Source organism: Taudactylus pleione, unplaced genomic scaffold (genome assembly GCF_031769625.1).
Source record: "Taudactylus pleione unplaced genomic scaffold, aTauple2 ptg000096l, whole genome shotgun sequence".
In the NCBI taxonomy this organism is placed as follows: Eukaryota; Metazoa; Chordata; class Amphibia; order Anura; family Myobatrachidae; genus Taudactylus; species Taudactylus pleione.
The window spans coordinates 857-27,855 of record NW_028284498.1 but is presented as its reverse complement, the minus strand read 5'-3'; the positions used below and the strand labels follow the sequence as shown (position 1 = coordinate 27,855).

At 44.1% G+C, this 26,999-nt stretch overlaps 1 protein-coding gene across 2 annotated transcripts in view; it reads right to left on the bottom strand.

Moving 5' to 3' along the window:
- The window catches only part of LOC148526430 (mitogen-activated protein kinase-binding protein 1-like), a 172,665-nt gene extending 146,172 nt beyond the window's left edge, over positions 1 to 26,493 (bottom strand). For both annotated transcript variants that reach the window (XM_088470298.1, XM_088470299.1), the window contains exon 1: positions 26,444 to 26,493. In XM_088470298.1, the coding sequence (XP_088326424.1) occupies positions 26,444 to 26,473 (30 nt within the window). In that variant the 5' untranslated portion in view covers positions 26,474 to 26,493. The remainder of the gene's footprint in view (positions 1 to 26,443) is intronic.
- Positions 26,494 to 26,999: the final 506 nt, after the last annotated feature.

The window sequence follows — 26,999 nt, the reverse complement described above, 5'->3', positions numbered from 1 at the left end:
GCTACTCAGCATCAGGGCAACCAGCATCAAGTGTGCGAGTTTTAATCCCTTCCTGTGCTCCAGTCATTATTCCAGCCGTGTCTGTGTAAATGCGAAACCCTGGAATTCCACACCTCCACTGCTAATGCAGAACGCAAAGGTTTCACTCCAGCCTCCCTTGTAGGGAGCCAATTCCACCAGAATGTGAGTTATTCTGGTGAGAGACAATCCCTCTCACCACACCACCTATTTATTGAAAAAATAAAAATCTGATAAGTGTTGCACTTCAGGGCTAATTGAAAAGCTGAGGGGGGATCAATTAGCCAGCGATAAATTACCACAGCTAATTGAATTCCCCCCCCTTAAGCTGGGTACCCACTAACCGATATATTGAGCGAAGAATTGATTGGCCAATATATCTGGTGCCCGTCGGGCCAATGTGTACCAGCGATATGCCTGAACAATGCTGTTCGCAGATATATCGCATTGGCTGTGCTGCGCAGCCGATGGACAAATATCTGTAGACGTATCTGCCTATCCGCAAGTGTGTATGGGCGGTCTGCTTAAAAACAGTACACATGCAGCGGCAGCAGCGGGGAGGGGGGGGGGGCGGACCCCAGCCAGCAGGACCTGCGACTGCCTGGAAGAGGATGGTCGTTCAGCGTATATGAATGACCATCTACAGATATCTGCAAGGTGTGTACGCACCTTTATGGTGCATACACTGTCAAATTTGAACAACAATGAACCATTTTTACATCGATTTGAATGATTTCATCAACGATTGAACGATTTCTGAAAGTATTATAATGAATGAAATCGTCAAACTGACTGCAAACAGTCGATGTCAGAGATAGTTATCTGACATGCGGGAACACGCATCGTACGTTGATGCATGCCCTACATGTCAAAGATATTAACGATAGAACGATCTCACCCATCTAGTCCCCAATTATTCATATGGGGCCACAGTACTGACATTTGCGGGACTATCCAGAGCAAGACCATTATACCTATACTCTTAATATTGGTCCCACGTGGACTCATATCAATATTTTATGTATGCGTTGTCTGTTCAATGTTGTTTGTCTTTTGTTATTTATGAATACATGTGTACAGTGTATTCTTTTAAGTGCTAATTAGCATAATAAATACTTATTTGTTATTCTTTATATTTGAAATCATCATCCATTTTTTTATTATGTATCTTTTAGCGCTGGTTTTTCTTTTTTTTATTGATTTTTACTTCTGTTTAGGGATTGACACTCCAGTTACCAGCTGCTCTCCTGATAGCGCGTCATATCCTTTTGTCGTTCACAATTTTTGTTTTTGTCTTGTGACGCAGCAATCATGAGTTGTTTTAGCCATTATGGCGACAGGAATAATAGGAGACAGTCATACTTATCCCATTGGGAAGAACCCATTTAAATGGTAAATGTATCTGATGATATTGACCTGGTTAAAGACTTCCACAAATTGGAAGATCTACTAAAAGCTGAGTCAAGAAATTGGTTGGATAGCACCAACCTACAAAAATATATTGACAAAAAAAAAATGGTCCCTAGGGGCCTGCGACTATTTAAGTCTTAAATTTTTCAGAATGATATCACATACCAGGAGGAATGGGACCAGCTATTGGATAATTGTTCCCTAGCACTAATGGCCCTGATCATCAGATACAGAACCACAAGGGTTAACCTGATAGAGCGAGAAATTGAAACTCTGAAACAAATCTATTGAGGAGAACAAAACGTGATAACTTTGACCAACTAGTTAAAACTATTAACGAGAGGGTCATTAAATTTGAGAAAAACCTGTTGGAAAATAAGCAAAAAAAAGTTTAGGAGGGATTTAATTGATTATGAGGAAGGGAAGGTGAGATCCTTCTGTTTTAAAAACTCTAAACCTCATTATGAGAGGGAGAACAGCAGATTCATTAGAACAAGAGATAACTATAGTCATCATAATGACAAAAAAAGAAACTATGAAAGTATGACGAACCACAGCTTTAATAAATATGTTCATCCAAATAGATATGCGGTTTTGACAGAATCTATTGATGATTCATCTGAACGTTCTCCTCGTTTTCTTAAAAAATCACAAACATGATAAAATTTGGCCAACGAGAAGTAATGACATTAGTTGGATGGATAATAACGAAAAAAATAATACAGGAAGACATTTTTTAGGTGCCCGCCCGAAAACCAACAACGAAATATTAGGACACACCTCTTGGGATCCCAGAGTGACACCAAAAAGACGAAGGGATTCAAGCCCAGAGGGAGAAGAGGTGGGAAAATTAATAAGGAGAGACGCCAGACGATATTAAAAAAACAAAAGACTCTTAAGAACGCAAACAAAAATAAATCATGCAAACTAGAAGATATAAAAAATGTCTAATATCTCTACCATCTTTCAAACGAGCTCTTAAGACCCACTAAAGCCTTCCAGCTCTCATCCTAACTTGCTGCTACATCTTCCTTTCTCCCGGCCCACCCCATTCTGTGTCACTTCTGTTTGTCTTCCCCTCCCTTAAAGAATGTAAGCTCTTTAGAGCAGGGCCCTCTACCCTCTTGTGCTTCTCCCTACTGTAATTTAATTAATCTCTTACTAGCCACTAGGGCAACTAACACTTGGCTGTTTATGCGGGCGTTAATGTCACTAATATAGCAATGTTTATCCATGTCCTGTATTGTATTGTATTGTAAGTCAATGGTTACTTTTTTGTCTATGTACTTTGTAAGGCGCTGCGGAACACTTGTGGCGCCATATAAATAAATGATAATAATAATAAATATTATATCATCTAAAAAACTGGATAATGATCAATTATCCTTATTAAGTAAGGGCCTGAAATCGTCCCCCACCAATGATCCCAACATTTATGACTTGTATGTTGACCTTAATCGCTTTAGCCACACTTTGTGTCGTAAGAGCTTTTTTGCGAAGAAACATCTAGATAAAAAGAATGATGATTCAATTCCCATTATATTGGATAGTTCGGATGACGTTTTGTTATCTACTCTAGAGGAGTTGTGGGAAGAAAATCATACAGAAATTAATGACGATATCTCCACAATCAAAATCTTCGATACAAATTCTCATAGAAATCAATTTAAATTGAAGTCTGAATTTTTTCCCATAAGGGACAAAAGTAGCAGTATTTAGTCTTTTTATAAAATCACCTTAGAAGACTCTAAATCTCTCTGCCTGCGAAAACAGGGGAGTAGTAGAATTACTTCTAATCTATCTAAGGGTGAAAAACGGGCTCTTAAAACACTTACTAGAGATCATGCTTTAATATTCAAAGAGGCAGACAAAGGAGGGGTTAGTTGTTATGGACAGAACCCATTACATCCATGAGGCTCTGAGACAATCGAGTGATGTTATGTTTTATTCTGTTTTGCCTATGGACCCCACGAGTTCCTTTTTTTGAACTTAAACACTTACTTAATACTTCTCTTTTGTCAGGAGTACTGTCTAAGGAAGAACATTGATTTCTATTACCACAATTCCCTACTATTTCCACTTTTTACTTTCTCCCAAAGATTCACAAATCCCTCACCTCACCCCCTGGTCGGCCTATCATTTCTGGTGTTAATTTCCTCACATCTAACCTTTCATTTTATTTGGATTCTTTTTTGCAACCTCGGGTTAGCTCCCTGAGGTCACATCTTAGACACAACCCACTTTCTCAATCTAATAAGACAAATTGTTTGGAAATCTTCATATATATTTATGACTTTAGATGTCACTGCATTATATACTCATATTCCACATTCTAAGGATTTGGAGGTAATTTCAAAAAGGTTGATTCAAGATGATGACCTTAGGGAGGAACATAGGAATTTTTTATTACAATGTGCCTCCTTTATTCTCAATCACTTTATATTTCTGGACACTCACTATATACAGGTAATGGAAACGGCCATGGGAACCAGGTTCGCGCCCAGCTACGCGAACCTATACATGGGGGACTTCAAAGAAACCCATGTGTGGGGGAGTGGTTGGGCGGAGAACCTGGTTTTCTATGGCCGTTATATAGACTACTTATTTTTTTATTTGGGATGGGGATTTCACTTCGGCCACCTCTTTTGTTATGCACCTTAACAATAACAGTCACAATTTGCACTTCACTCACAATATGGATAGTCACCGAGTCGATTTTTTGGACCTCACTCTCGAAATATGTGGTGATAAAATTATTACCTCGTATTTCAAGAAACCAGTTGATACGAATTCCTATCTACATTTTGACAGCGCCCATTATGCCCCATGGAAGCGTAACATACCCAGGGGACAGTTTATGCGTCTTCGACGCAACTGTTCCACAATAGAGACTTATTCTCTCCAAGCGAGAGATATGATGAATACTTTCAAAGCACGGTGATATCCAGAAACATTACTAGAAAAGGCCTTTACAGATGTTCTAGATCTAGACAGGGATACACTTTTAGTCCACAATAAAATGAGGAATGTTGATAATACACAACTAGATGAAACTAGAGGCAAAAAAAACAAAAACCAGATAGGGATTTATCCTTTATTTGTAAATACAACAACTCCTTTAGGGAAATTAAGGAGATTTCTAGAAACTATAGGGTCCTTAGACAGGATAATATTCTGTGATTTCTTACCTCTACATCCTCATGTCACCTTTCGGAAAAATATATCATTAAAGTCTATTCTAGCCCCCAGTCACTTAGAACAAAAGAATGAAAATAAGATTATGAAACAGACATCGAATAATTCTAACTGGCTGACATCTAAACCTTTAGGATTTTATAGATGTGGTAAACCTAGGTGTACCATGTGTTCTCATATGGCTAGACGCACCACAGAAATTTATCTACCCTTTACGGGAGAAAATTATATTTTGAATTCTTTTATGAATTGTGACTAAGTATATTATTTATTTACTGTCTTGTGATTGTGGCCTATTTTATGTTGGCCGCACAATCAGATGTTTAAGAACTCGATTTATGGAACACCGGTATAATATTCTGAAAATAACAAAGTAGGAACCTGAGCTTCAATAAATGGATGTATGACCACTTCAGTGGACTGAAGAGCAGCAACACTTCGAAAACAGTGATAAAAAATATAAATGTGGGCAAAGGCGCAACCTCCTAAGATAACGTTACCAGATGAAGCAAAATACAGTCTCAAATAATGTGAGTTCATTGAGGATTGAAAAGTCCTTCTTCAATTTAGACAACACCAAATCCAACAGATGTATCCCTCGTAGATCGCATATAAAAAGAAGAGAAGAATCGCACTATAGCGTAGTAAAATTTAATCACATAAAATATCACACATCTGAAACACAAATCCTTCACCAACATATAAAAAGCGTACCAGAGATGGCGTTGTATAATGTACACCTATTCACATATAAGCCAATGTATCCCAAAGTCTCCCGGGAAGGTTTCATCAGGAATTCTGCATAGGCAGAATTCCTGATGAAACCTGGAGAGGGCAGCTTGCGAAGATCACCAGCAGCGGTCACTGTCAGGCATGTAAACAACAGCTGAAGTCCATTCACCTGAAGCCAAAGGAATACAGCACCCTGAAGACAGCAGTCATTGACAGCATCATCAGAGGCGAAGATACATTTCGGAAGACCACACCACAAGAGTTGCAGACGTTTCTTGAGTTTGTTGAATTCTAAGCCGCCCTATGATATTGTGGTGGATGGGCTGAACGTGGCCCATCTCCTCAGAAAAAAAAACACTCTAAGACTGCAGGTGAGGGGTATTTAAAGATCGCTTTTGCACCAACCAAACACACCTTGAAAAAGACTCCAGAAGGGAGTGGAAACGCATTGGTGACAGAGATAGAGCACCAGAGGATTTCCATCTTGGCGAGGAACACACACCTAAGAACTGCCATTCCAGGTCCTTCCCGGGAGACTTTGGGATACATTGGCTCATATGTGAATAGGTGTGCATTATACACCGCCATCTTTGATACGCTTTTTATATGTTGGTGAAGGATTTGTGTTTCAGATGTGTGATATTTTATGTTATTAAATTTTACTACGCTATAGTGCGATTCTTCTCTTCTTTTTATATGCGATCTACGAGGGATACATCTGTTGGATTTGGTGTTGTCTAAATTGAAGGACTATTCAATCCTCAATGAACTCACATTATTTGAGACTGTATTTTGCTTCATCTGGTAACGTTATCTTAGGAGGTTGCGCCTTTGCCCACATTTATATTTTTTATTACCGGTATAATATTGTTGATCGCAGTATTTTACACAGTGTTCCTAGACATTTTAATATTAAACACAACAGTGATCCCTCGTTTGAGGATTATAGGATTAGAAACTATTGCAATGACCTCTAGGGGTGGGAATAGGTTCAATAGACTCTGTAGCAGGGAGGTCTTTTGGATGCTTAATTTTAACTCCTTACATCCTGATGGATTAAATGAAATCAATGGAACTTAACTGTCATTACTTGAGATCTCATATTTATATAAATTAGGTCATTATGGTGTACCTATATATGGCAGGCCTTTTCTCCTCTTTTAATATATGTTATGTTTTTCTTATTAGCGCCACTTATGGGATGCACTATAGATTGTTTTCCCTAGATGATACTCCTCAATATGTTAATATACTATAGAGCGCTAGCGCGCCATTAGTGTCGTCCTTAGTTTACAATTCATTCATAAAAGGCTTACATTTTGTTACACCACGTGATAGATTTGAATCATATGATCGAGAGTCTGGAAGTCTCTGAAATGTGCGTCATTAGTGACTTTGTATTTACTATCAGGTTATACCTGATCACGTGATATCACGTGATAGGGGGTCTGGGAATACGGAAGTACCTTTATTATTAATAATAGGAGACTACTGAAGGTAACTCCCTATGTATACTGTATTTATTTATATATATTTGGGATAATAGTATGACTGCCCCTTATATTTACTATCTAGATTCATTTAAGGATGGATGGTTTTTTCAGTACTGCTTATTTTTATTGATTGATTTCATGTATTCTGAATGGTCACTGATTCACTGGGCATATAAAGAGGTACTCTTTGATCCATATCTCACACTCCTGAAGAAGCTGAGCAACCATTGCTCAGCGAAACGCGTTGAGACCCCATTGAGAATTTCCACCTTGTACCTTTGCGGACCACTTTGATTTGTTTCAAGACTTGGTATACACTTTCCATCCGGAGTTCATATTTTGGACTTACCCCTGCAGCTGTGGATGTTTCCTCATCATTGTGCTTCAGTCTGTTAAATTGCCATCTCTGCTGGATGCCAGAGGATTTTCCAAACAGCCATTTCACCTGAGAACTGGTAAAGTGCTGCCTCTCACAGGCATATTACTGTGACATATTGTCAATGCAAGTGGGATATATAACCTCTCACCCATCTAGTCCCCAATTATTCATATGGGGCTACAGTACTGACATTTGCGGGACAATCCAGAGAAAGACCATTATATCTATACTCTTAATATTGGTCCCAGGTGGACTCATATCAATATTTTATGCATGTGTTGTCTGTTCAGTGTTTGTCTTTTGTTATTTATGAATACATGTGTACAGTGTATTCTTTTAAGTGCTAATTAGCATAATAAATACATTTGTTATTCTTTATATTTGAAACCATCCATTTTTTTTATTATTATATATCTTTTAGCGCTGGTTTTTCTCTATCGATTTTTACAATAGTTAATGTTCATATCTGATAAGATCGTGTGTATGCACCATTAGAGTGCAAAAAAATTATTGGCCAAGGATCCATACAATTTTATATCAAATGATGATTAGGACAAGTCATAGCAAGAGCGATTTCTTTCACTGATCTATTACATATTGATTCCTATCCAAAATCCATAGCAGCATATTAGAGTATTAAAATGTGTTATTTGTTGAGTTCACTTTAGCCGTAGATTTGTGGGGCCATACACTTAATGTAACAAAGCAATTGGGTGTGTTATGCTTAATGTTGTCAACGGCATTACCTAGGCCCTTGCAACATCATGCTGGCAGCAATTCTTGAGAATAATAGTGTGTACACTCCCAGCACGGTTAAAGGTTCACAAGCTCTTGCCATTACCAAGGCCGTATTCCAACAAAGATAATTCTTAAGGCAAAATCCTGCTAGCTTTTATATGAATTGCCTAAATACTGGGGCAACTGTACTTTCACAATGCAATTTAGAGTTGAGTTAGGACGTTGCTCCTTCCCAACTCTCCCTCATGGATCTAAGGGGACGATTATTGAAGTTGGATGGTAACCACATAGTCAGGCCACATGGCCTGATACGGACTTGATAATCAGGTCACTGTATAAATACACCCAGTGACAGATGTTTAAGGGGGTTTTAAAATAGTAATATATTGTTCACCATGAGGAACACTTCTTATATACTCACTGGGCAGACCCTAAATGAGCATAATCTAATTTTACCAGTGATAAAAGACGAGAGGTGCAAAAAACGGTTTTGGTCCACAAAGTCGCATTTGGAGATTGTTACTGTCATTGACCCTTAAGTGAATACAATAAACTTATACTGGTAAAGCACAGAATATTTACTAGAGAAACTTCTGTCTGGACTTAACAGGAAGAAGTGTCTGTACCGCTATAATAAGGCAGTGCCTGTGGGAGCCTGTCCCTGCATGTTTTTTTGATACATCTGGGTGATCTTTAATTTCTTATTGCCGCGATAAGAAAATCAAAAAATTATCAGGTCTAGGACCCATTAATAAATGTGCCCCTTAATGTTTTGCAAGTTATTCTACAATAATTCCATCATACAGAGTCTTGCTTTAAAACTGGGATCAGGGCTACAAGTTACCAATACAATGAAAATGTAGAAGTATAATATGGGGTGTTTGAACTTTAATTAGGGTGCTGCACTAACAGCCACAATAAAAGGATCAGCATTATTGCTTGAACTGCATACTGTATGTCAGGGATGGTGAACCTCCTGCCCGGGGCATGTATAAGGCCCGCAGAAACATTTGGTCTGGCCCTCGGAGCATTTTTCTGCTAGCCTCATCTGGCTAGCATGTTGCCTAGAATGGCACCCTATAGCCAGAATCTAAGCAGCAGTGCCCCCCTGGAGCGTCCTTAGAAAGCTTCAGAAAGCGACACCGCTGCCCTTACAGCTCCACGGAGCATCCTCGGGATGCTCCTGGCATTGCTGTAATCACCGGCGATTGTGGCCTGCACCAGGCCTGCATATAATGTTATACAGAAAAATGGTTCCCCACCCTTGCTGTACGTCAATACTGCAGGATAAGAGACTACAAAACATCAGCTACAATTATCCCATGTCTCAGTCTCAGCAACTCATTACTGTATCTATTATGCCAGCTTGGAGGGTAAGAAAATTCGGCCACCCCATGGGATTGTATTGTTCTAGACAGGAAATGTTCTCTTTATCACACCAGCCGTTGTACAACATCCCAGCACTGGTGTTGTGTTACAGCCTGCAGGAGCAACAATTATATAGCCTACGGCAGTGGTTCTCAAACTCTATCCTCAGGACCCCACACAGGTCACATTTTCCAGGTCACACAGCAGGTGCAACGATGCATTAATTACTAACTGGCACATTTTATAAGATCCGCAGATGGAGATAATTATTTCACTTGTGAGATTCTGTGAGGAGACCTGGAAAACATGCAGTGTTTGGGGGGAAAAAAAAAGAAAAAAAAAGGGGATATTCAGCATATTATTAAATTTTATTTATAGGGCGCCACAAGTGGTTCGCAGCACCGTACATACAGTAACAGTAAAGGGTATACAGAAGATTACAATACAGTAACCAACTTATAAATAGAGCACAAGTAACAATTAGAAACACAATTCTCCATACACAATACAGCTGGGAAGGTGAAGGCTGTCATAGAAGTGCTAGAGAAAAAGGCTGTGAGAAAGTAGGGAGAAGGTCCCTGCTTCTAGGAGCTTACAATCTAGGGCCGAGGGGAGACAGATGACATGAGGCATGAGTGTGTAGAGGGGGACCTGAGTGCAGGAAGTAGGCAAGGTAGAGCCTCCTGGTGATATGGTTATGTGGTGGAAGGGTATGCTTTGATGAACAGGTGGGTTTTCAGTGCACGTTTGAAGCTCTGCACGGTCGGGGAGAGCCTGATCGAGCGAGGGAGCTCATTCCAAAGAAAGGGGGGCTGCACGGGCAAAATCTTGGACACGAGCATGAGATGAAGTAACCAGGGTGGAGGATAGGCAAGTCATTGGCACACCGGAATGAGCGGGAGGGAGTATGTAAGGAGATAAGGTTGGAGATGTAGGGAGCAGTAGAGTTAGAGATGGCCTTGTATGTTAAGGTGAGGAGTTTGAAGAGGATTCTGTACGGGAATGGGAGCCAGTGCACGTTTTGGCAGAGGGGAACAGCAGAAGTGGAATGGCGGGAGAGGAAGATAAGTCTAGCTGCAGCATTGAGGACAGACTGGAGGGGAGCAAGATGGCAACTTGGGAGGCCCGTAAGGAGAAGGTTGCAGTAGTCGAGCCGAGAAATGATTAGTGAATCAGTTTGGTTGCATTCTGGGAGAGGCAAGGCCTAATGAGAGCGATGCTGCGTAGCTGGAACCGACAGGATTGGGCCAGAGATTGAATGTGGGGGGTGAAGGATTCGGTGGAGTCAAGGGTGACACCCAAACAGCAAAGTTGGGGGACAGGGGAGATGGTGTTGTCAACAGTGATAGCGAGATTGGTTGGAGTGTAGACTATTAGGGGGAAAGATGAGGAGTTTGGTTTTGTCCATGTTGAGCTTCAGAGAGCACTCGGACATCCAGAAAGATGGCGGACAGGCAATTGGATACCTGAGAGAGGACAGAAGGGGAGAGTTCAGGAGAGGAGAGGTATAGTTGCGTGTCATCGGCATAGAGGTGACATTGGAGTCCAAAGGAGCTGATGAGTTCTCCTAGTTTAGAGGTGCACAGGGAGAAGAGCAGTGGACCCAGGACAGAACCCTGCGGGACACCAAACGGGAAGGGTGGGAGGTGGAGCCAGACACAGAAAAGGAGCGGTTGGTGAGGTAAGACGTGAACCAGGCATGGACGGTGTTAGTGATGCCAAAGGTTTGAAGGGGGCGAAGGAGGAGAGTTTGATCCACGGTGTCAAAGGTTGCAGCGATGTCCAGGAGGATGAGCAGAGAAGTGTGGCATTAAACAAATATTGTAACGTTTTCACTTTACTTGTAATAGTCTGGCAGATTTTTTTTTTTTTTTTTACTAATTTTTTTTGGGGGGGGGGGGCGATTTTCAATTAGTCGCAGGGTTTACTGCACAGGATTAAATTATTCAGCATTTTTCCAGCGTGGTAACCCATAGATTCTGCATAAAATGCTGGAATATATGGGTTTCCCCACGAGTGAATCCCCAGAGGATTTTTGCAGATTTTTCCTCATAGCTCCTGAGACTGCAAGGAAAACCAAATATAATAATCAGCATTGTGCAACGGAATGTAGGACCTAATTGAATAGGTACAAAAGGATAGGATACAACACACACACAAACTTCTGCCCAATTACCAATAATACCCTCCCCTCTCTTCAACATCTCTTGGCTGCTGTTGAGCTTCAGCAATCACTGGATAAACAGTCCCCAGTCATTGGTAAAGAGGTGCCTACCTAAGCTATGAGAGGTGTTAAAAGTTAGATAACAAATGTTTAAACACAGCTTAGGTAGGGACTCTCCGTACCAATGAAACGTTCACCAATTCACATCATTTCCCACATATTCCCCCAAGTTTGCACACACTTGGGGCACATTGAACCACATTGGCAGGCTCCTGGTGCTTGTGCGCCTCATTAGTGTGGAACCTTAATGCCCAAATGTGTAGGCGCATCTGCGCCTAGTCAGCTGCGGCAACTGACTCAAGCAGTATATATGCTGCACACAGCACGGCCAGCATATGTACATGCAGCGGAGCCCAGTGGATAGGTCCACAACCAGTTTTATCACAGTATACTTGTGTACTACTAAAAAAGGTATTACCCCAGCTACCTATCAGACTACATTCTGAACCTGAGGGTTCTATAAAATGATTTAATTAAGGTTGAAATAGTAGTTTAGGTCATGAGACAGTAGAAGAATACATGGCAACTACGACTGCAGGATGGTTTAAATTATATCATAGTGTAACAGCTACATGTGGAAACTGCTAATTATTGCAAAGTAGTGGGTGGTGGCAGTAGCATGGGGCAATTATAATGGCATAATCTATTATTTTGCCACACTTTTTTCTGCATAGATATAGTCCTTAAAAATGTTAATATGTTAAATTGTACCAAAAGAAAAAACCCAAAAATCAGATGTAGAGTGATCACTTAAGACCAGGTCCTGGCTTGGTGTGAAAGGGTCAACCCGGGTCGCTAGTGGGATTATCTCCGTGTCCGACCTGGTTAGCCACGGTGTGAAATGCATGACCCGGGTCAGGAGCGCTTGGAGATGAAGTCACTTTCAAGCGTCCGGTGAGAACGGCAATGACATGGGAAAAACCCGAGTCCAACGGACAGTTTGAATGGGGCAAGTCATCTGAAAGCCCTGCTTCAACCAGTGTTCAATATCCTGGGTCGGAGCCTTGGCTTCAGTGTGAAAGGAGTATTACCTTGCGGCCATATTTTCTACAGTAACTACATAATGCACAATGCTGCTAATTCTCACCCTGCTATAAAAACATTAGATTTACATATTTCTAGTCTGTAATTAACCACTACCAACATTATTAGTATCATATTATGTGTTACTTACTCAATCACACAGATCCAGTACACTTTAACTTCACTATGCTTCGAACAAAGGTTTATGGTTTTCAGAGCAGAAAAACACTGCTGTGCTAGTCTTTGTTGGGTTTTTTTTTTTTTGTGTGCCTTGGTCAACAATACGTTACCAACTCTCCGCCTGCTGTTTAGAGATTCCTTTCTGCAAGAGAATGATCAGGGTCATATGTTCAGAGATGCAAGAAAGTGATCTGGAGGAGCGACTGAGAAAATCAGGAGTCTGCCGCCTGTACATGCGTTAATGCGATCACGGATATTTATATACATTTTTATTTTGAATCCGGAGTTTCCACATTTCTACAGGGTCCATCCAAGCAGAAATACCTTACAATTCTTAAAAAAAAAAAAAAAAAAAAAGGGCACACTGTTACTATAAATGTCCTGACCATCAACTGGGTCCCAGGGGATAATTCAATTATAAGTGTTGTTTGCGAATCCGCACATTCACGAACATGGTAGAAAAACATTGCAGATTTTCTGGTGCATCTCTATGGCTGGGGGAGAATAGAAAAAAAATATGAGATATGGTAAGAACTTACCCTTGTTATCTCTATTTCTACGAAGTCCATAGGGTTCCACAGGATACCTTGGGGTATAGGTGTGACGTCAGTCGCAGGGCACCAAAGAGTTAAGCTTTCAGCCTCCCAGGATGCACTAGGTCCCCCTCCTATACCCCGCCCCCGGGCCAAGGCACCTCAGTTAGTTACCAAGCCATAGGCCGGAGGAGGAGAAGGAAGAGAGAGAACAAAGATCTGGACACATACAAGAATCACATTCTCACCAGAGGGAGACGGAAAACCGGTGACCAGAGCAAAGCCCATCTGCAGCACAGGTGCGACAGGGCGGGAGTCCTGTGGAACCCTATGGACTTCGTAGAAATAGAGATAACAAGGGTAAGTTCTTACCATATCTCATATTTTCTACTTCAGGGTCCATAGGGTATCCACAGGATACCTTGGGGATGTCCCAAAGCAGTATCCTTTAAGGGTGGGGACGCTCCTGTGCAGAAAGGAGAATCCGCCGCCCGAAGGAAGCATCCTGAGAGGCGAAGGTGTCAAACCTGTAATACCTCACGAAGGTATGGACAGAAGACCACGTAGCAGCCTTGCAGATCTGAACTGCCGAGGCACCACGTCGAGCTGCCCACGAAGGACCCACAGACCTAGTGGAATGAGCCTTCAGAGAAAGAGGGACCGGTAGGCCTTCATGAAGATAAGCTTCAGAAATAGCCATACGGATCCAGGCTGCCAAAGTTTGCTTTGAAGCAGGCCAACCCTTTTTACGGAAGCCAAAGAGGACAAACAAAGCGTCCGACTTCCTAAACGAAGAAGTGCGGTCAACATAAGTCCTTAAGGCCCGCACAACATCCAAAGAGGCCTCACCCACGGAAAGACCCGGTGAGTTAAAGGCCGGAACAACTATTTCCTCGTTAATATGAAACTGGGAAATAACTTTGGGAAGAAACTCGGGCCGAGTGCGGAGCACTGCCCTGTTCCCATAAAAAACCAAGAAAGGGGGTCTACAAGAAAGAGCCCCTAACTCAGAAACACGTCTGGCCGAAGCAATGGCCAGAAGGAAAACAGTCTTAGCTGTTAGCCATTTAAGATCCACTGAGCCCAGTGGTTCAAACGGCGGTCCTTGGAGAGCCCTCAGGACCACAGCCAAATCCCAAGGCGCCACAGGTGGAACAAAGGGCGGCTGAATGCGGAGAACACCCTGCATAAAGGTGCGCACATCCGGGATTGTAGCAATCCTACGGTGAAACCAGACAGATAGGGCCGAAACCTGTACCTTCAAAGAAGCAAGGCGAAGCCCATGATCTAGTCCCGCTTGCAGGAAGGCGAGAATCCGAGACAGACGAAACTCCCGCGGTGCATAACCTCTCGGTCGACACCACTGGAAGAACGTATGCCACACGCGATGGTATATCCTCGCGGAAGACGGTTTCCGAGCTCGTAACATGGTACGCACCACAGAGCTGGAAAACCCCCGGGACCTCAGCATGGCCGTCTCAACAGCCACGCCGTCAAAGACAGCCGAGTCAGGTCCGGGTGAAGGCAAGGACCCTGAGACAGAAGGTCCGGTCGTAGCGGCAACCGCAGAGGAATGTCCACGGACAGACCCTGAAGGTCTGAGAACCAGTGCCGTCTGGGCCACGCGGGAGCTATCAACAGGAGCGTCCCTCCTTCCTGTTTGAATTTCCGGATTACCCGTGGAAGAAGGGAGACCGGAGGGAACAGGTATGCGAACCGGAACGTCCACCGGACGGACAGAGCATCCACCAGAGACGCCCCTTCGTCTCTTGTGCGAGACCCGTACACCGGCAACTTGTTGTTGTGCCGGGACGCCATGAGGTCGATTTCTGGAAGACCCCACCTGTCCACCAGTAGTTGAAAAACGTCCGGGTGCAGGGACCATTCCCCCGGATGAACGTCCTGGCGACTTAGAAAGTCCGCCTCCCAATTGAGCACTCCCGGGATGAAGACCGCTGATATGGCCGGAAGATTGCGCTCCGCCCAAACCAGGATCCGAGAGACCTCTACGAGAGCCTCCCGACTGCGAGTTCCTCCTTGCCTGTTTATGTAGGCCACGGTGGTAGCGTTGTCCGACTGGACCTGCACCGGGCGACCCTGGAGAAACCGCTGTGCCTGCTGGAGAGCATTGAAGACCGCACGGAGTTCCAAGATATTTATTGGAAGCTCCGCTTCTGTCGGCGTCCACCTGCCCTGGAACAAGTGTGGACCCGAAACTGCTCCCCAGCCCCGAAGACTGGCGTCCGTTGTCAACAGGACCCAATTTGGAACCCAGAACGGACGTCCCTTGTTGAGGTGGGTCGTCTGTAACCACCACGTAAGGGACAGGCGAACCTCCTGGGTGAGCACAATCGTCTGGGACTTCAGAGACTGAGTCAGGCCGTTCCACTTGGACAGGATCAGGTGCTGCAGAGGTCTGGAGTGAAACTGGGCGTATTCCACCATGTCGAACACCGACACCATGGAGCCCAGTAACCTCATCGCCGAGTGTAAGGACACCCGGCGGCTGTGCAGACAACTGCGCACCCTTGACTGTAAAGCAGAGATCTTGTCCTCCATCACGAAGATCCTTTGCTGTCCCGAGTCCAATAAGGCTCCAAGATGCAGAATCCTCCGAGACGGGATTAGAGTGGACTTCTGCCAGTTGATTAGCCAGCCGTGCCGTTGCAGCAGTGCAATGGTCAGGTCCAAGTGGCGTAACAGGAGCTCTGGAGATCCTGCCACCAATAACAGGTCGTCCAAATACGGCAACATGCGGACTCCCTGCAGCCGCAGAGAAGCCGCCATGACCGCCATCACCTTGGTGAAAACACGTGGTGCTGTTGCCAGGCCAAAAGGTAACGCCCGAAACTGGAAGTGGTCGCTGCTGATTGCAAACCTGAGGAACTGTTGATGGCGCCAAAGAATAGGGACATGCAGGTAAGCGTCCTGTATGTCCAATGACACCAAGTAGTCCCCAGGTTCCAGCGCCAGAATGATGGACCGTAGGGTCTCCATCCGAAACTTCGGGACCCGCAAAGACTTGTTGAGTGCTTTGAGGTTGAGAATCGGACGATATGACCCATTGGGTTTCTGTACCAAAAATAGATTTGAATAGAAACCCTGGCCCCTCTGGGAGAATGGAACCGCCACTATAACTCCAGCCTGGAGCATAGTGTGCAATACCTTCCGCAGCTCCGTAGCCTTGTTCCGGTCTGATGGGAGACCCGTGGTGAAGAAGCGAGCCGGGGGTCTGTGCCGGAAGGAGAGGGCGTATCCGTGGGAAACCACCTCCAGAACCCAAGTGTCTGTCGTAGTGGTCGACCAACACTGGGCGAACTGTAGCAGGCGGCCTCCCACCCTGGGATCCCCCAAAGGGAGGCCCGGACCGTCAGGCCGCAGGCTTGCCATCTGGCTTGGGGGCCGGACGTCTGGTACTCCATGCCTGCTTCCGGGGCTTGACCGATTTCTTAGGGCCAGCCTGTCGAGGAAACGACTGTGGTTTGGGCCTGCCCTGGGCCCTAGATGACCGAAAGGACGATGGTCCCGAACCAGAAGGAGCAGCGGCCGACGGGAGACAGGCAGATTTGGCTGCCGCCAGCGTGGCCACAATCTTATCCAGATCCGGACCGAAGAGAACTTCTCCGGTAAACGGCAACGCTTCCAGACCTTTCTTGGAATCTGCGTCCGCCTTCCAGGATCGCAGCCACAAGGTGCGACGAGCAGCTACCGCTGCTGAAGAAATTCTAGACACCAGAGTACTAATGTCTAGAGCCGCCTCGTTGATGTAGGTGGCCGAATCACGGAGATTGCCAATCAACTCCGCCTGATCGGCCGGACAGTCGGATTCAAAAGAAGCCTCTAATGAATCCGCCCAGCGCTCCATCGCTCTGGCAACCCAGCAAATGGCCATAGCCGGCCGTGCTGCCCCCCCTGCAAGGGAATAAGCGGACTTCAGGCAGATTTCTACCTTGCGGTCCGTAGCATCCTTAAGGGAGGACATGGATGGCATCGGCAATGTGGCACTACGGACAAGACGGGTCACGTGAGAATCCACCTGTGGAGGGGATTCCCACTTCGCAAAATAATTATCCGCGAACGGATAAGCCACCGCCAGGCGTCTCTGCGGCTGGTATCTTTTGCCAGGTTGTTTCCACGCCTCCTCTAAATGGTCCACCAACTGACCCGAAAGAGGAAAGACTGTGGCATCGCCCTTCACATCTTTGAAAAAGGCATACTTAGATTTAGCCGCTGGGGGAACTTCGTCCTCAATCACCAAGGCTGTGCGGACCGCCCGAATAAGTCCAGGAATATATACTTTGGACTTAGCATCAGCGTCCTTAGTATGGAGAGGTTCCTGATCGTAAGGATCTAGAATCTCCCCATCATCAGACGTCCCTTCGTCATCCTCATAAGGAGCGGACAGAGACGCCACCGGCCTTTTATGAGACCGCATCACAGACTCCCCTTGCAACACATCCGACAAGTGCTGTACAGAACTCGTCAGGAAGTTAACCCACGCTGGCTCCTGAGAACCCGGGAGCGGGGAATTAGGGAGACTGTGGGGTACCACCAATTGTCGTGGGAACCCCTGCATGGGTGATGACACCACAGACTGCTGGGACAAACCCATCGGAGTAAACGCGGGCTGCGGAGCTAACTGGCCCACTAAAGCTGTTAACGCCTGAGCGAAACAAGCCCAGGGCGGCTCCTGTACCGGTGCTGTAACCGTAATAGGCCGCGCCATGGACAAACACTGCCGGCAAAGGCCCTCCGCGCTACCCTCCCCCTCCGCTAACGGTACTTTGCACGTGGTACACTGTAGCCGGAGGGGAAAATCACTTTCAGACATGATGGCACCACGTATGTGACCTCTCTCACCAATTAAGTATTAAATAGGCGAGAGACCACCCTGCAGCACCGCACCGCAAGGGCTTTAGCAGAAAGAACAGGGACAGTAATAAAGCTGACAGTTTAGTGAAGAATAGTTACAGGCAGCGCTAGCACAGTCACATACAATGCAGAGAAATAACAATTCCTGCACTAACAGCGCTGATCACTCAACTACACAGACACAGGGCCTGGTAGGACACAGCGCTGCATACACAGACCTGAGCCACAGCGGAGGAGAGGTATGCGGGGGGACCCAGACCACGATGCTTCCTTCCAGACTTCCAGCAGCGTTCACCATGCGTTGCAGAGAAGATGGCCGCCGAGGAGCAGAGAGAAGCTGGCCTGGGGGAGGAGCGCTGACACAGGACCAGTCAGCACAGTGCAGAGAGGGCTGTGTGCAGCGGGGGAGGCGCCGGCTGTGAGACAGGGAAGGCGCGCTCCCCTGGCATGCATTTAACCCCTGGGACGCCGCAGCGCTACCGCTCTGCTGCGGTCCGCTGTCCCAGGGGGTAGTGGAAGCGCAGGTTGGTCGCCTGGCTCCACGCTGCAGCCAGTCCCCAGGGAGCCCCCTGCCTGGGGACTTAGGACCATGTGATCAGCGGGGACCCACCGCGGGACCCCGCTGCTTACCTCTGTCCCCCTTGAATCCGGCCATGGTCCGGAGCATCTGGGGTCACCGCTAGCTGTGACCCCAGACGCCCACCAGCATCCCCGGATCAGTACCGGCGTTCTGGTACCGGCGGGGTGTAGGGAAGACAGCATGGACGTCAGGACTGACTGTCCATGCTGTTCATCCAGTTGTGCAGCCACAGCTGCATGAAGAATAAGCTTCAGGGGCTCTTCTAGCCCCCACTCCAACAGGTGCACCCGACTCCGGCCGGGCACCAAACTAAACTGAGGTGCCTTGGCCCGGGGGCGGGGTATAGGAGGGGGACCTAGTGCATCCTGGGAGGCTGAAAGCTTAACTCTTTGGTGCCCTGCGACTGACGTCACACCTATACCCCAAGGTATCCTGTGGATACCCTATGGACCCTGAAGTAGAAATCCTAATATATGTGGCAGAGAGATGCCAGAGATATATTCCAACTCTTGATACATAAACACAATGGTTAACGCACTCAAGACTGCAAAACAAAAGTTTGTGCTCTAGAAATAAAGGATAGTAATAAACACAAATCTAATCATCATATCACGTATTGAAACAGTATACGTTGTTCTTCGTGTTAAAGTCCACATCTCAAGACAACGGAGAGTATATCTTTGCTGCAGTCGTGGTAAAAATCCCATCTCAGCGTCATGTCCCGTGAGAATCTGTCAGCGCCGGTAGTCTTGTTTTTTACATCTAGGACGCACCAGCAGACTTTGCTGATTAAATTTGTAAATCTGTGTGCACCTGAGTCGCTGAATCTGTATACGAAGTGCTACAATGTAGCGACCGCAGCTTTTTTCCTTCTAAGTTCCATTGTGGTTCATATACAGACACATGAAATCAGCAATAAGATTTGAAAAACTACATGGTGGTAGATAATTCAGAGATCTCAGTTGCATATATTTGCAAAGATATGGCTAAGCCTCCGGGCCGCGTCACGGCGTCTCTGATACCGGAGGTCCCTATCACTTGGTCAGAATTATCTACCACCATGTAGTTTTCATTCAGTGTGCTGGGGGAATACTTTTTGTTGTTTCTTGTATAGACTAACCCCTCCCTTACATGCACCTGAGTGATATTACTGAAGTGATTGAGCAGCTTCCAACTTGTATTTCTGTATTGAGAGGCATAGATGGGACCAGCGTTAGGAGGGCGTGCTGGTTCTTGTAGTGCCATTAGGAGGACTTAGGGGTGACTCCAAGGTAAGCTAGCTCTCAATTCAGGTATATTTGTATTTGCCATTATCATGTGGCCTTATATTGGGCAATTATTACCCAAATTGGATATAGTTATCAGTTTTGGGTGCGGTGCCCCTTGGGGTTGGTGTGGCTGGGCTGCTCTGGTGAGGCACACATTAACACTTTATTTAGCACTTTTACACTTTCCAATATATTTTGTGTATATATATATATATATATATATATATATATATATATATATATATATATATATATAAAAGTCTCCAGGTCCGGCACTCCAGCTAATAAATCAAATCCTGCAGGGGTGCCCTCACTAAATGACTAAAGACACCTCGCCACCTGCTTTGCGCAAATTACAACCACGCTCTAACTTTGAACCGGGTTCTTCTAATGCTAGTATAAAAACATATATTAGAATGCTTGAGGATGAAGTGTCCATGTTATCTAAGCAGCCTTGTGTGGTGCACCCTAATCTTACGCAACCAGAGAGGGCGGCCATTAAGTCACTCTCAGAAAATCCTAATTTAATAATCCGTCCCGCGGACAAGGGAGGGGCAGTGGTGCTCCAGGACATTTGTGACTATAGATCTGAGATTTATCGCCAGTTGAGTGACAGTGCCACTTATTGTAAATTGAATGGTGACCCTACAGTGGCTTTCAAATCAGAATTATCTACTATTCTGAAACATGCTTTGGAAGAAGGAATCATTGAAGAGGCATTATCTGAAGCATTGTTGCCGGAGTTTCCCATCACCCCTTTACTATATACACTCCCTAAGGTTCATAAGGGGATTATTCCACCTCCAGGACGACCCATCATCAGTGCTAGGGGTTCTCTAGCACAACCATGTGCAGTTTTTTTAGATTCTATCCTGCAGCCTTTAATTCAATCGCATAGAAATTTTCTGTTGGACACAACATCGTTATTGAATAAATTACTTGAATTAGGAGACATTCCACGAGATACGTGGCTAGTATGTGCAGATGTAACGAGTTTATATACAATTATCCCACATGGGGATGGTTTAAGGGCGTTCAGGGATACTTTGTCTCATAATTCTCTGTATGATCATGATTACATCAACTTGTGTGTTGACATGTTGAAATTTGTTCTGACGAAAAACTATTTTTTGTTTGATGGTGGGTATTACCTGCAGCTCATGGGTTGTGCCATGGGCTCAGCGGTGGCACCCGCGTATGCAAATAATTATGTTTGGTGTCGAGCAGGAGATATTTTTTTCAGACGATATCGTGGCTGGTAAAATCCTGTTCTATACTAGGTTCATAGACGATGTGTTTATGATCTGGCAGGGCAGTGATAAAGCATTAAGAGAATTATTTGATGCTCATAATAGCTCGCCAAGCCCTGTGAAATTTACAGTTAGAATGGATCAACACTCCATTGATTTCCTGGATGTTCTTATCACCAAAAAAGGTTCAGCATTGACCACCTCGGTATTTATTAAAAAGACTGATCGAAACACTCTGTTACATAGGAATAGTTGTCATCCTAGAAGTCTTAAATTGGGACTTCCGTACTCCCAGATGTTAAGGGTATGGCGTATTAATGATGACACTGATACTGCTGTCCGGCAGATCGATGTACTTATACAGAAATTCATTGCACGTGGCTATGACATCAAATGCTTACTTGATACTAAGAATAGGATTATGCAGGTTGAAAGAAAAACTTTGCTAACTAAATCTGAATCTAGTGACAGAAGAGAAATACTCCCGTGGGTTAATAAATTTAATGTCTTATCCCCTAATATTAATCAGGCATCTAAAAAGCATTGGCCCAATGTAAAATATGATAAGTCCTTTGGTTTGGCCAATACTGACATTATGTCTTGTTATTCCAGAGGGAGAAATTTACGGGATATATTGATGAAGGCCGATATTTCTAATCGCATGAATATTCCTCTTAAAAAAAATTTTTTGGCAGTAAGAAAGAACGGATGTCACAGATGTTCATGTGTGACATGTAGATACTTAATCCCTGGGGATAGCTTTGCTCATCCGCATTCGGGTAAACAGTTTTCCATTCTTCACCATTTAACATGCAATAGCACATTTGTTGTGTACCAGATTATCTGTCCATGCAGACTTTCGTACGTGGGTAAAACCCAGCGTAAATTTAAAGAACGCATGGCAATGCATCGTTCAAGTATTCGGACAGCATTGTCATGTGGCTCTAGTGATCAGCCGGTGGCCCGGCATTTTCTGGCATTCAATCATAATTTGGCATGCCTCCGCTACAGGATGATAGATCATGTCCCACAGCCAAAAAAAGGGGGTGATAGAAACAGTTTGCTATTACAGTGTGAGGCAAGATGGATTCATCGATTGGATGTAGTTGCACCGCGTGGTTTAAATGAGGCTCTCACATTATCATGTTTCTAATAACTAATTACTGGAATTTAATAACATAACTATCTCTATGTATATGAATGTTAGTCATTGCTGAAATGTGTGTTGACATGCATAGGTCTTTTTGTATAGCATTGCATGCCTGTAATATTCCCTTATTATATCCGTGTATTATTGAGGCTATTATGTAACCTGGGTATAGTATGGGCATGTGATAGACATTTTTATATATAATGACTATTATTGTGATCATTGTGAATGTGTTTTGATATCCACACATGTAACATTGTTGGTATCTGTAATGCTGTATATCCATTCCGCTCGTTTGACAATAATTTCATGTACATTATTGAGGTAATTGTGGTTGCTAGGCAACCAGGCACAGTGCTATTGCATTATATGTCCTGGCTCTGTTTGTGTTTATGTGTTTCTATGGTGATGTGGTCCTGTAGTGATGACAGCTTAGTTGCTGATGTCATCAGGAGGCGCTGTCAGTCTTGTCATGTGATCTGACTGGCTTGTGTTTAGCACATTGGGCAGAGGGGTGTATTTAAGGTGAGCCATTTGTTTGTATCTGTATATGGTTGAAGATGGTACTAAAAGTACTGAAACGTTCTATTGATCCTTTGGTCTCTGCTTGATTTATTGAGAGGGGAGTGCTGCACATATATATATATATATTTTTATTTTTTCTTAGTTTTTCCTTTAATCCTGTACTAACACTTTAGTCTCTCACTGGTGTGCTTCGCTGGGGTGGCTGGCTATCGCCGGCTTTTTTGGGGTTCTGCACCCCAGATTCTGACCAAGTGATAGGGACCTCCGGTATCAGAGACGCCGTGACGCGGCCCGGAGGCTTAGCCATATCTTTGCAAATATATGCAACTGAGATCTCTGAATTATCTACCACCATGTAGTTTTTCAAATCTTATTGCCGATTTCATTCAGTGTGCTGGGGAATACTTTTTGTTGTTTCGTGTTTGTACTCTAACCCTGTTGGGATGCCAGCGTTGGGATTCGGATTCTGATCGCTGGAATCCCCTACCCATCCCATATGAAAGTATGGGAGGAGCACAGAACAGGCCAATACAATTTTGGTTGTAGAAATAGACTACTACTCAAATAGTCCTAGAAATATTATGCTTTATAAAGACAAAGCAGTGTGGCGAAGGATAATTAGCCTTTACCTTGACAGGACTAGTATACTTCAAAGTGTTGTACATCAAAAGGAAAAAAGTGTGTAATTCATCTTTCCTCATTAGCGGATTAGTGGCACATAAGCCAAATGCTGTAGACACCTTGTAACATTTGTGCAAAGAGGAAAAGGGTCAGATTTATGCCTGTACACCACAAAACTGCACTAAACAGAGGAAATGTTCTATGGAGATAAAAATAATTTGGGATATTTACGGAAACTAGTGCTGGTGAGCCAATATAAAATACACTATATAGAAGATGTAGCAGATAAACCAAAAACAATTAGGAACTGAAAGAACTACACAGGGTGTGGGTGGGAGAGATCATTTTCAGAATAAGCCCCAGAAAATGTTTTTTTCTGGCAGCAGACAGTGCCCCATTTCCAGAGAGGACAGCAGTCAGCATGGTGGGGAATAGGTGTGGGCTCCAATCTAACTGGGAGGCACCCAATTCCTTTGCATTACCTCATTAATATAGAAAGCAAATTACAACAGTGTAATTCTCATTGTATTATCCCATTAAGGCCTACAGAGTGCAAAAATCAGCCTGTCACCATAGAAATAAAGCCTTCAAAAATTGAATAGGGTGGCTCCAAATGTACAGTAATTAAATTAAGTGTGAATACAACCATCAGGGATCTCAATAGGTATCCCTAATGTGGTACTGATTAGGTCAGAGCACATGACTGTCTCCCTGACTGGTACTACACTACCATCAATACTCCAGTAGTGCAGATCACCAACCCCTGATGTAGTGAGGGCAGAGATGATTACAATACAAATGAATATTTTATCACCCCTCCCATTTTTACCATACACCTCCCTGCTGCCACCACCTGTGGCAAATACACAAAGGGGCCACAGGTCCCCTAACACCAGTAGTGTCAAACTTGGGCCCTTCAGCTTTTGTGGGACTATATATGCCAGCATGCCTGCCACTGTTTTAGTATGCCCTAATAGCAAAACTGTTTCACTGCATGCTGCGATGTGTAGTTCCACTGCAGCTGGAGGGCCCGAGTTTGACACCATTGCCTGACACCATCACAATTGCACTGGCTAGGCAACAGAAGCTAGCACTCCGGGTCATTCCACATCAAGTGGACCAGGGGTCCCCACATGACCATCTCCAATTTTGATAGTTGCACCTACTCCCACTTTGAGGGCCATAGTTTTGCTACTATTGCATACTGTGAACTAAAGTTTTCCCACGTCTAACATACATGCCAACCTTCATGTAACAGTTTATCAAAATTGGAGATGGTCAGCAGGGAACGATCTTCAAAATTGGTCCACTTAACATGGAATGACCCCTCAGTAAGTTGGTCTCGCTCTGCTTCTAGCAGAAAATAATAGTTATAGCGTAACCTCAGCAATCTAAAAGGGTCCTTCAAAGACTGGGTACGGGAGCATATAAACAAAAAGGGTTACTGAATACATAGACAAATAGTTTTTTGCAAATTCAGAAACAAAACTGAAACTTACACAGAATTACACTCTGCTTATTCTGCGCGGGGGGGGGGGGGGGGGGGCTGGCACGGCAGGAACATGCAGGTCCAGGCTTCAACTCAGAATTGAACCGTCCCAAGTCTGGACAAAGCAAATTACTCCCATACCTTTTATCAACTGTCCCTAATTATTATTAATGAAAGCTCTTTTACTATCTACAATGGCCTGACTGTCAAAGCACCACTCAGATGTTTGCCAGAGACAAGAGCTGAAATACCCAGTACAACGAAGGTGCAGAAGTTGCAATAACAAAAAAAGAAACCCTACAGCATTTCTATAGCTGCCAAAGACAGAAAAGGTTTTCACATGTCTCACTTAAACACATAGGGGGCGAATCAATGGTTAGCACCGGCTGCTGTCAGTGCTGGGCGCCCGGAGCAATTAAATTACTCCCTTCGGGCGCAATAGCCGCCGACACCAGCGTTTCTGCTCGTCCCCTTCTGAGGAGGCAAACAGAAATGTGCAATAAGTCCTGCTGTTTGGGCTCCCTAACCATAACTTTAGATGGTTTTAGAAGCTAAACCCGGTCTAATTAGGCGTAACAAGTGCAATAATTAATGGGCCCCCAAAAATACATTTCACCATTGGGCACCATTTATTAGAGCACCTTAAAAAATATTGAATTGCCCCCATAGAGGGGAACTTGATGGTTTTATCACGCCCGTAAGTAATGGGCGCCTAATGGACAATAATAAATTGTTCATGTTAACGGCCACAAGTGCAGCGGGCGCCCGTTACTTATCGCGCCCAAATGCACTGGGTTTAGACTCTCAAAGCGGCTAAACCCATGCAAAGTAATGGGCAGTTTAGGTGGCCGAAAGCACAACTTTTTGCGTATATTTCTGCTTGGCACCTCAGGAGGGTGAGAGAATAATGGGCACCTGCGGCCCTCAAAGCCATTAGCATAAACAATTGAAAAAGCTCCCGTCACATTAGACTTTAGCTGCAAACAGCACGATTTAATTAGATTCCCCTCATAAAAAGTGACATTGTAGGAAACATTTTATTGGGAGGCAACAGTTTGACGCATTTTGCAGTGACCGCCAATTAACTGGCATTAGGCAAGAGGGTGGCACTTAGGTTCACCTAGTAATGCAAGAAATTGACACTTCCCTTCCTTCGAATAACTATCAGAAAGAAATTGTCTCTGCACAAAATAAATCTGTATATTATTCTTTACAGTGAATATAAAGGTATACTGCATATCACACAAAGATGAACTGAAATTAAAAGCTGAAACATTCACTATACAAGTAAAAAATAATGCATATAATTTATAAACTTTACTATGAATTAAATGCATCTTATAGTTCAGGCTCTTTATCCTAAAGGTTATAATGTACAGAGCATGCCATACTTACTTTAACAGATGTTTTTCTAGGAGCCGACATAATGACTTGTCAAAGCCAAAAAAGTAAAAGTTCTTAATAGACTAACAGCAACATAATGCTCCACCCAGCCAGGAACACAGGACGGAGCTGAGGTAACTTGAAGAAAAAAAAAAAAAAAAGGTAGTTTTCCGAAAAATCCATTTAGATTCTCAAAAGCAGGTCCCTACTCGCTATTGTGCAAACCCTGCATTGCTCATGCTTAGCAATGATTATTACAGCAAGTGTCCTGGACAGCTGCAGGAATGCATTAACTCTATAACTAAGGAGTCATTGTCAGTAGGTCTGTCTGACAGGCTGTGTAAGGGGTGGCTGACAACCTACCGCAGTACTCCATAGGGTTTAAAGATCATGTGCGATGACTTTAATTATACTGGTAGTATCAGAGTTAAGGGCTTCTAAAAGCTTTGTTAATCCGTTCAATTTCTATTTCTCCAGGAAAAGCATCTTTCCTGTACTGTACTACAAAACACTTTATCCAGATTACTGGCAATCATTCCAGGATTAAGTATGGAGAATGGGCCCTTTA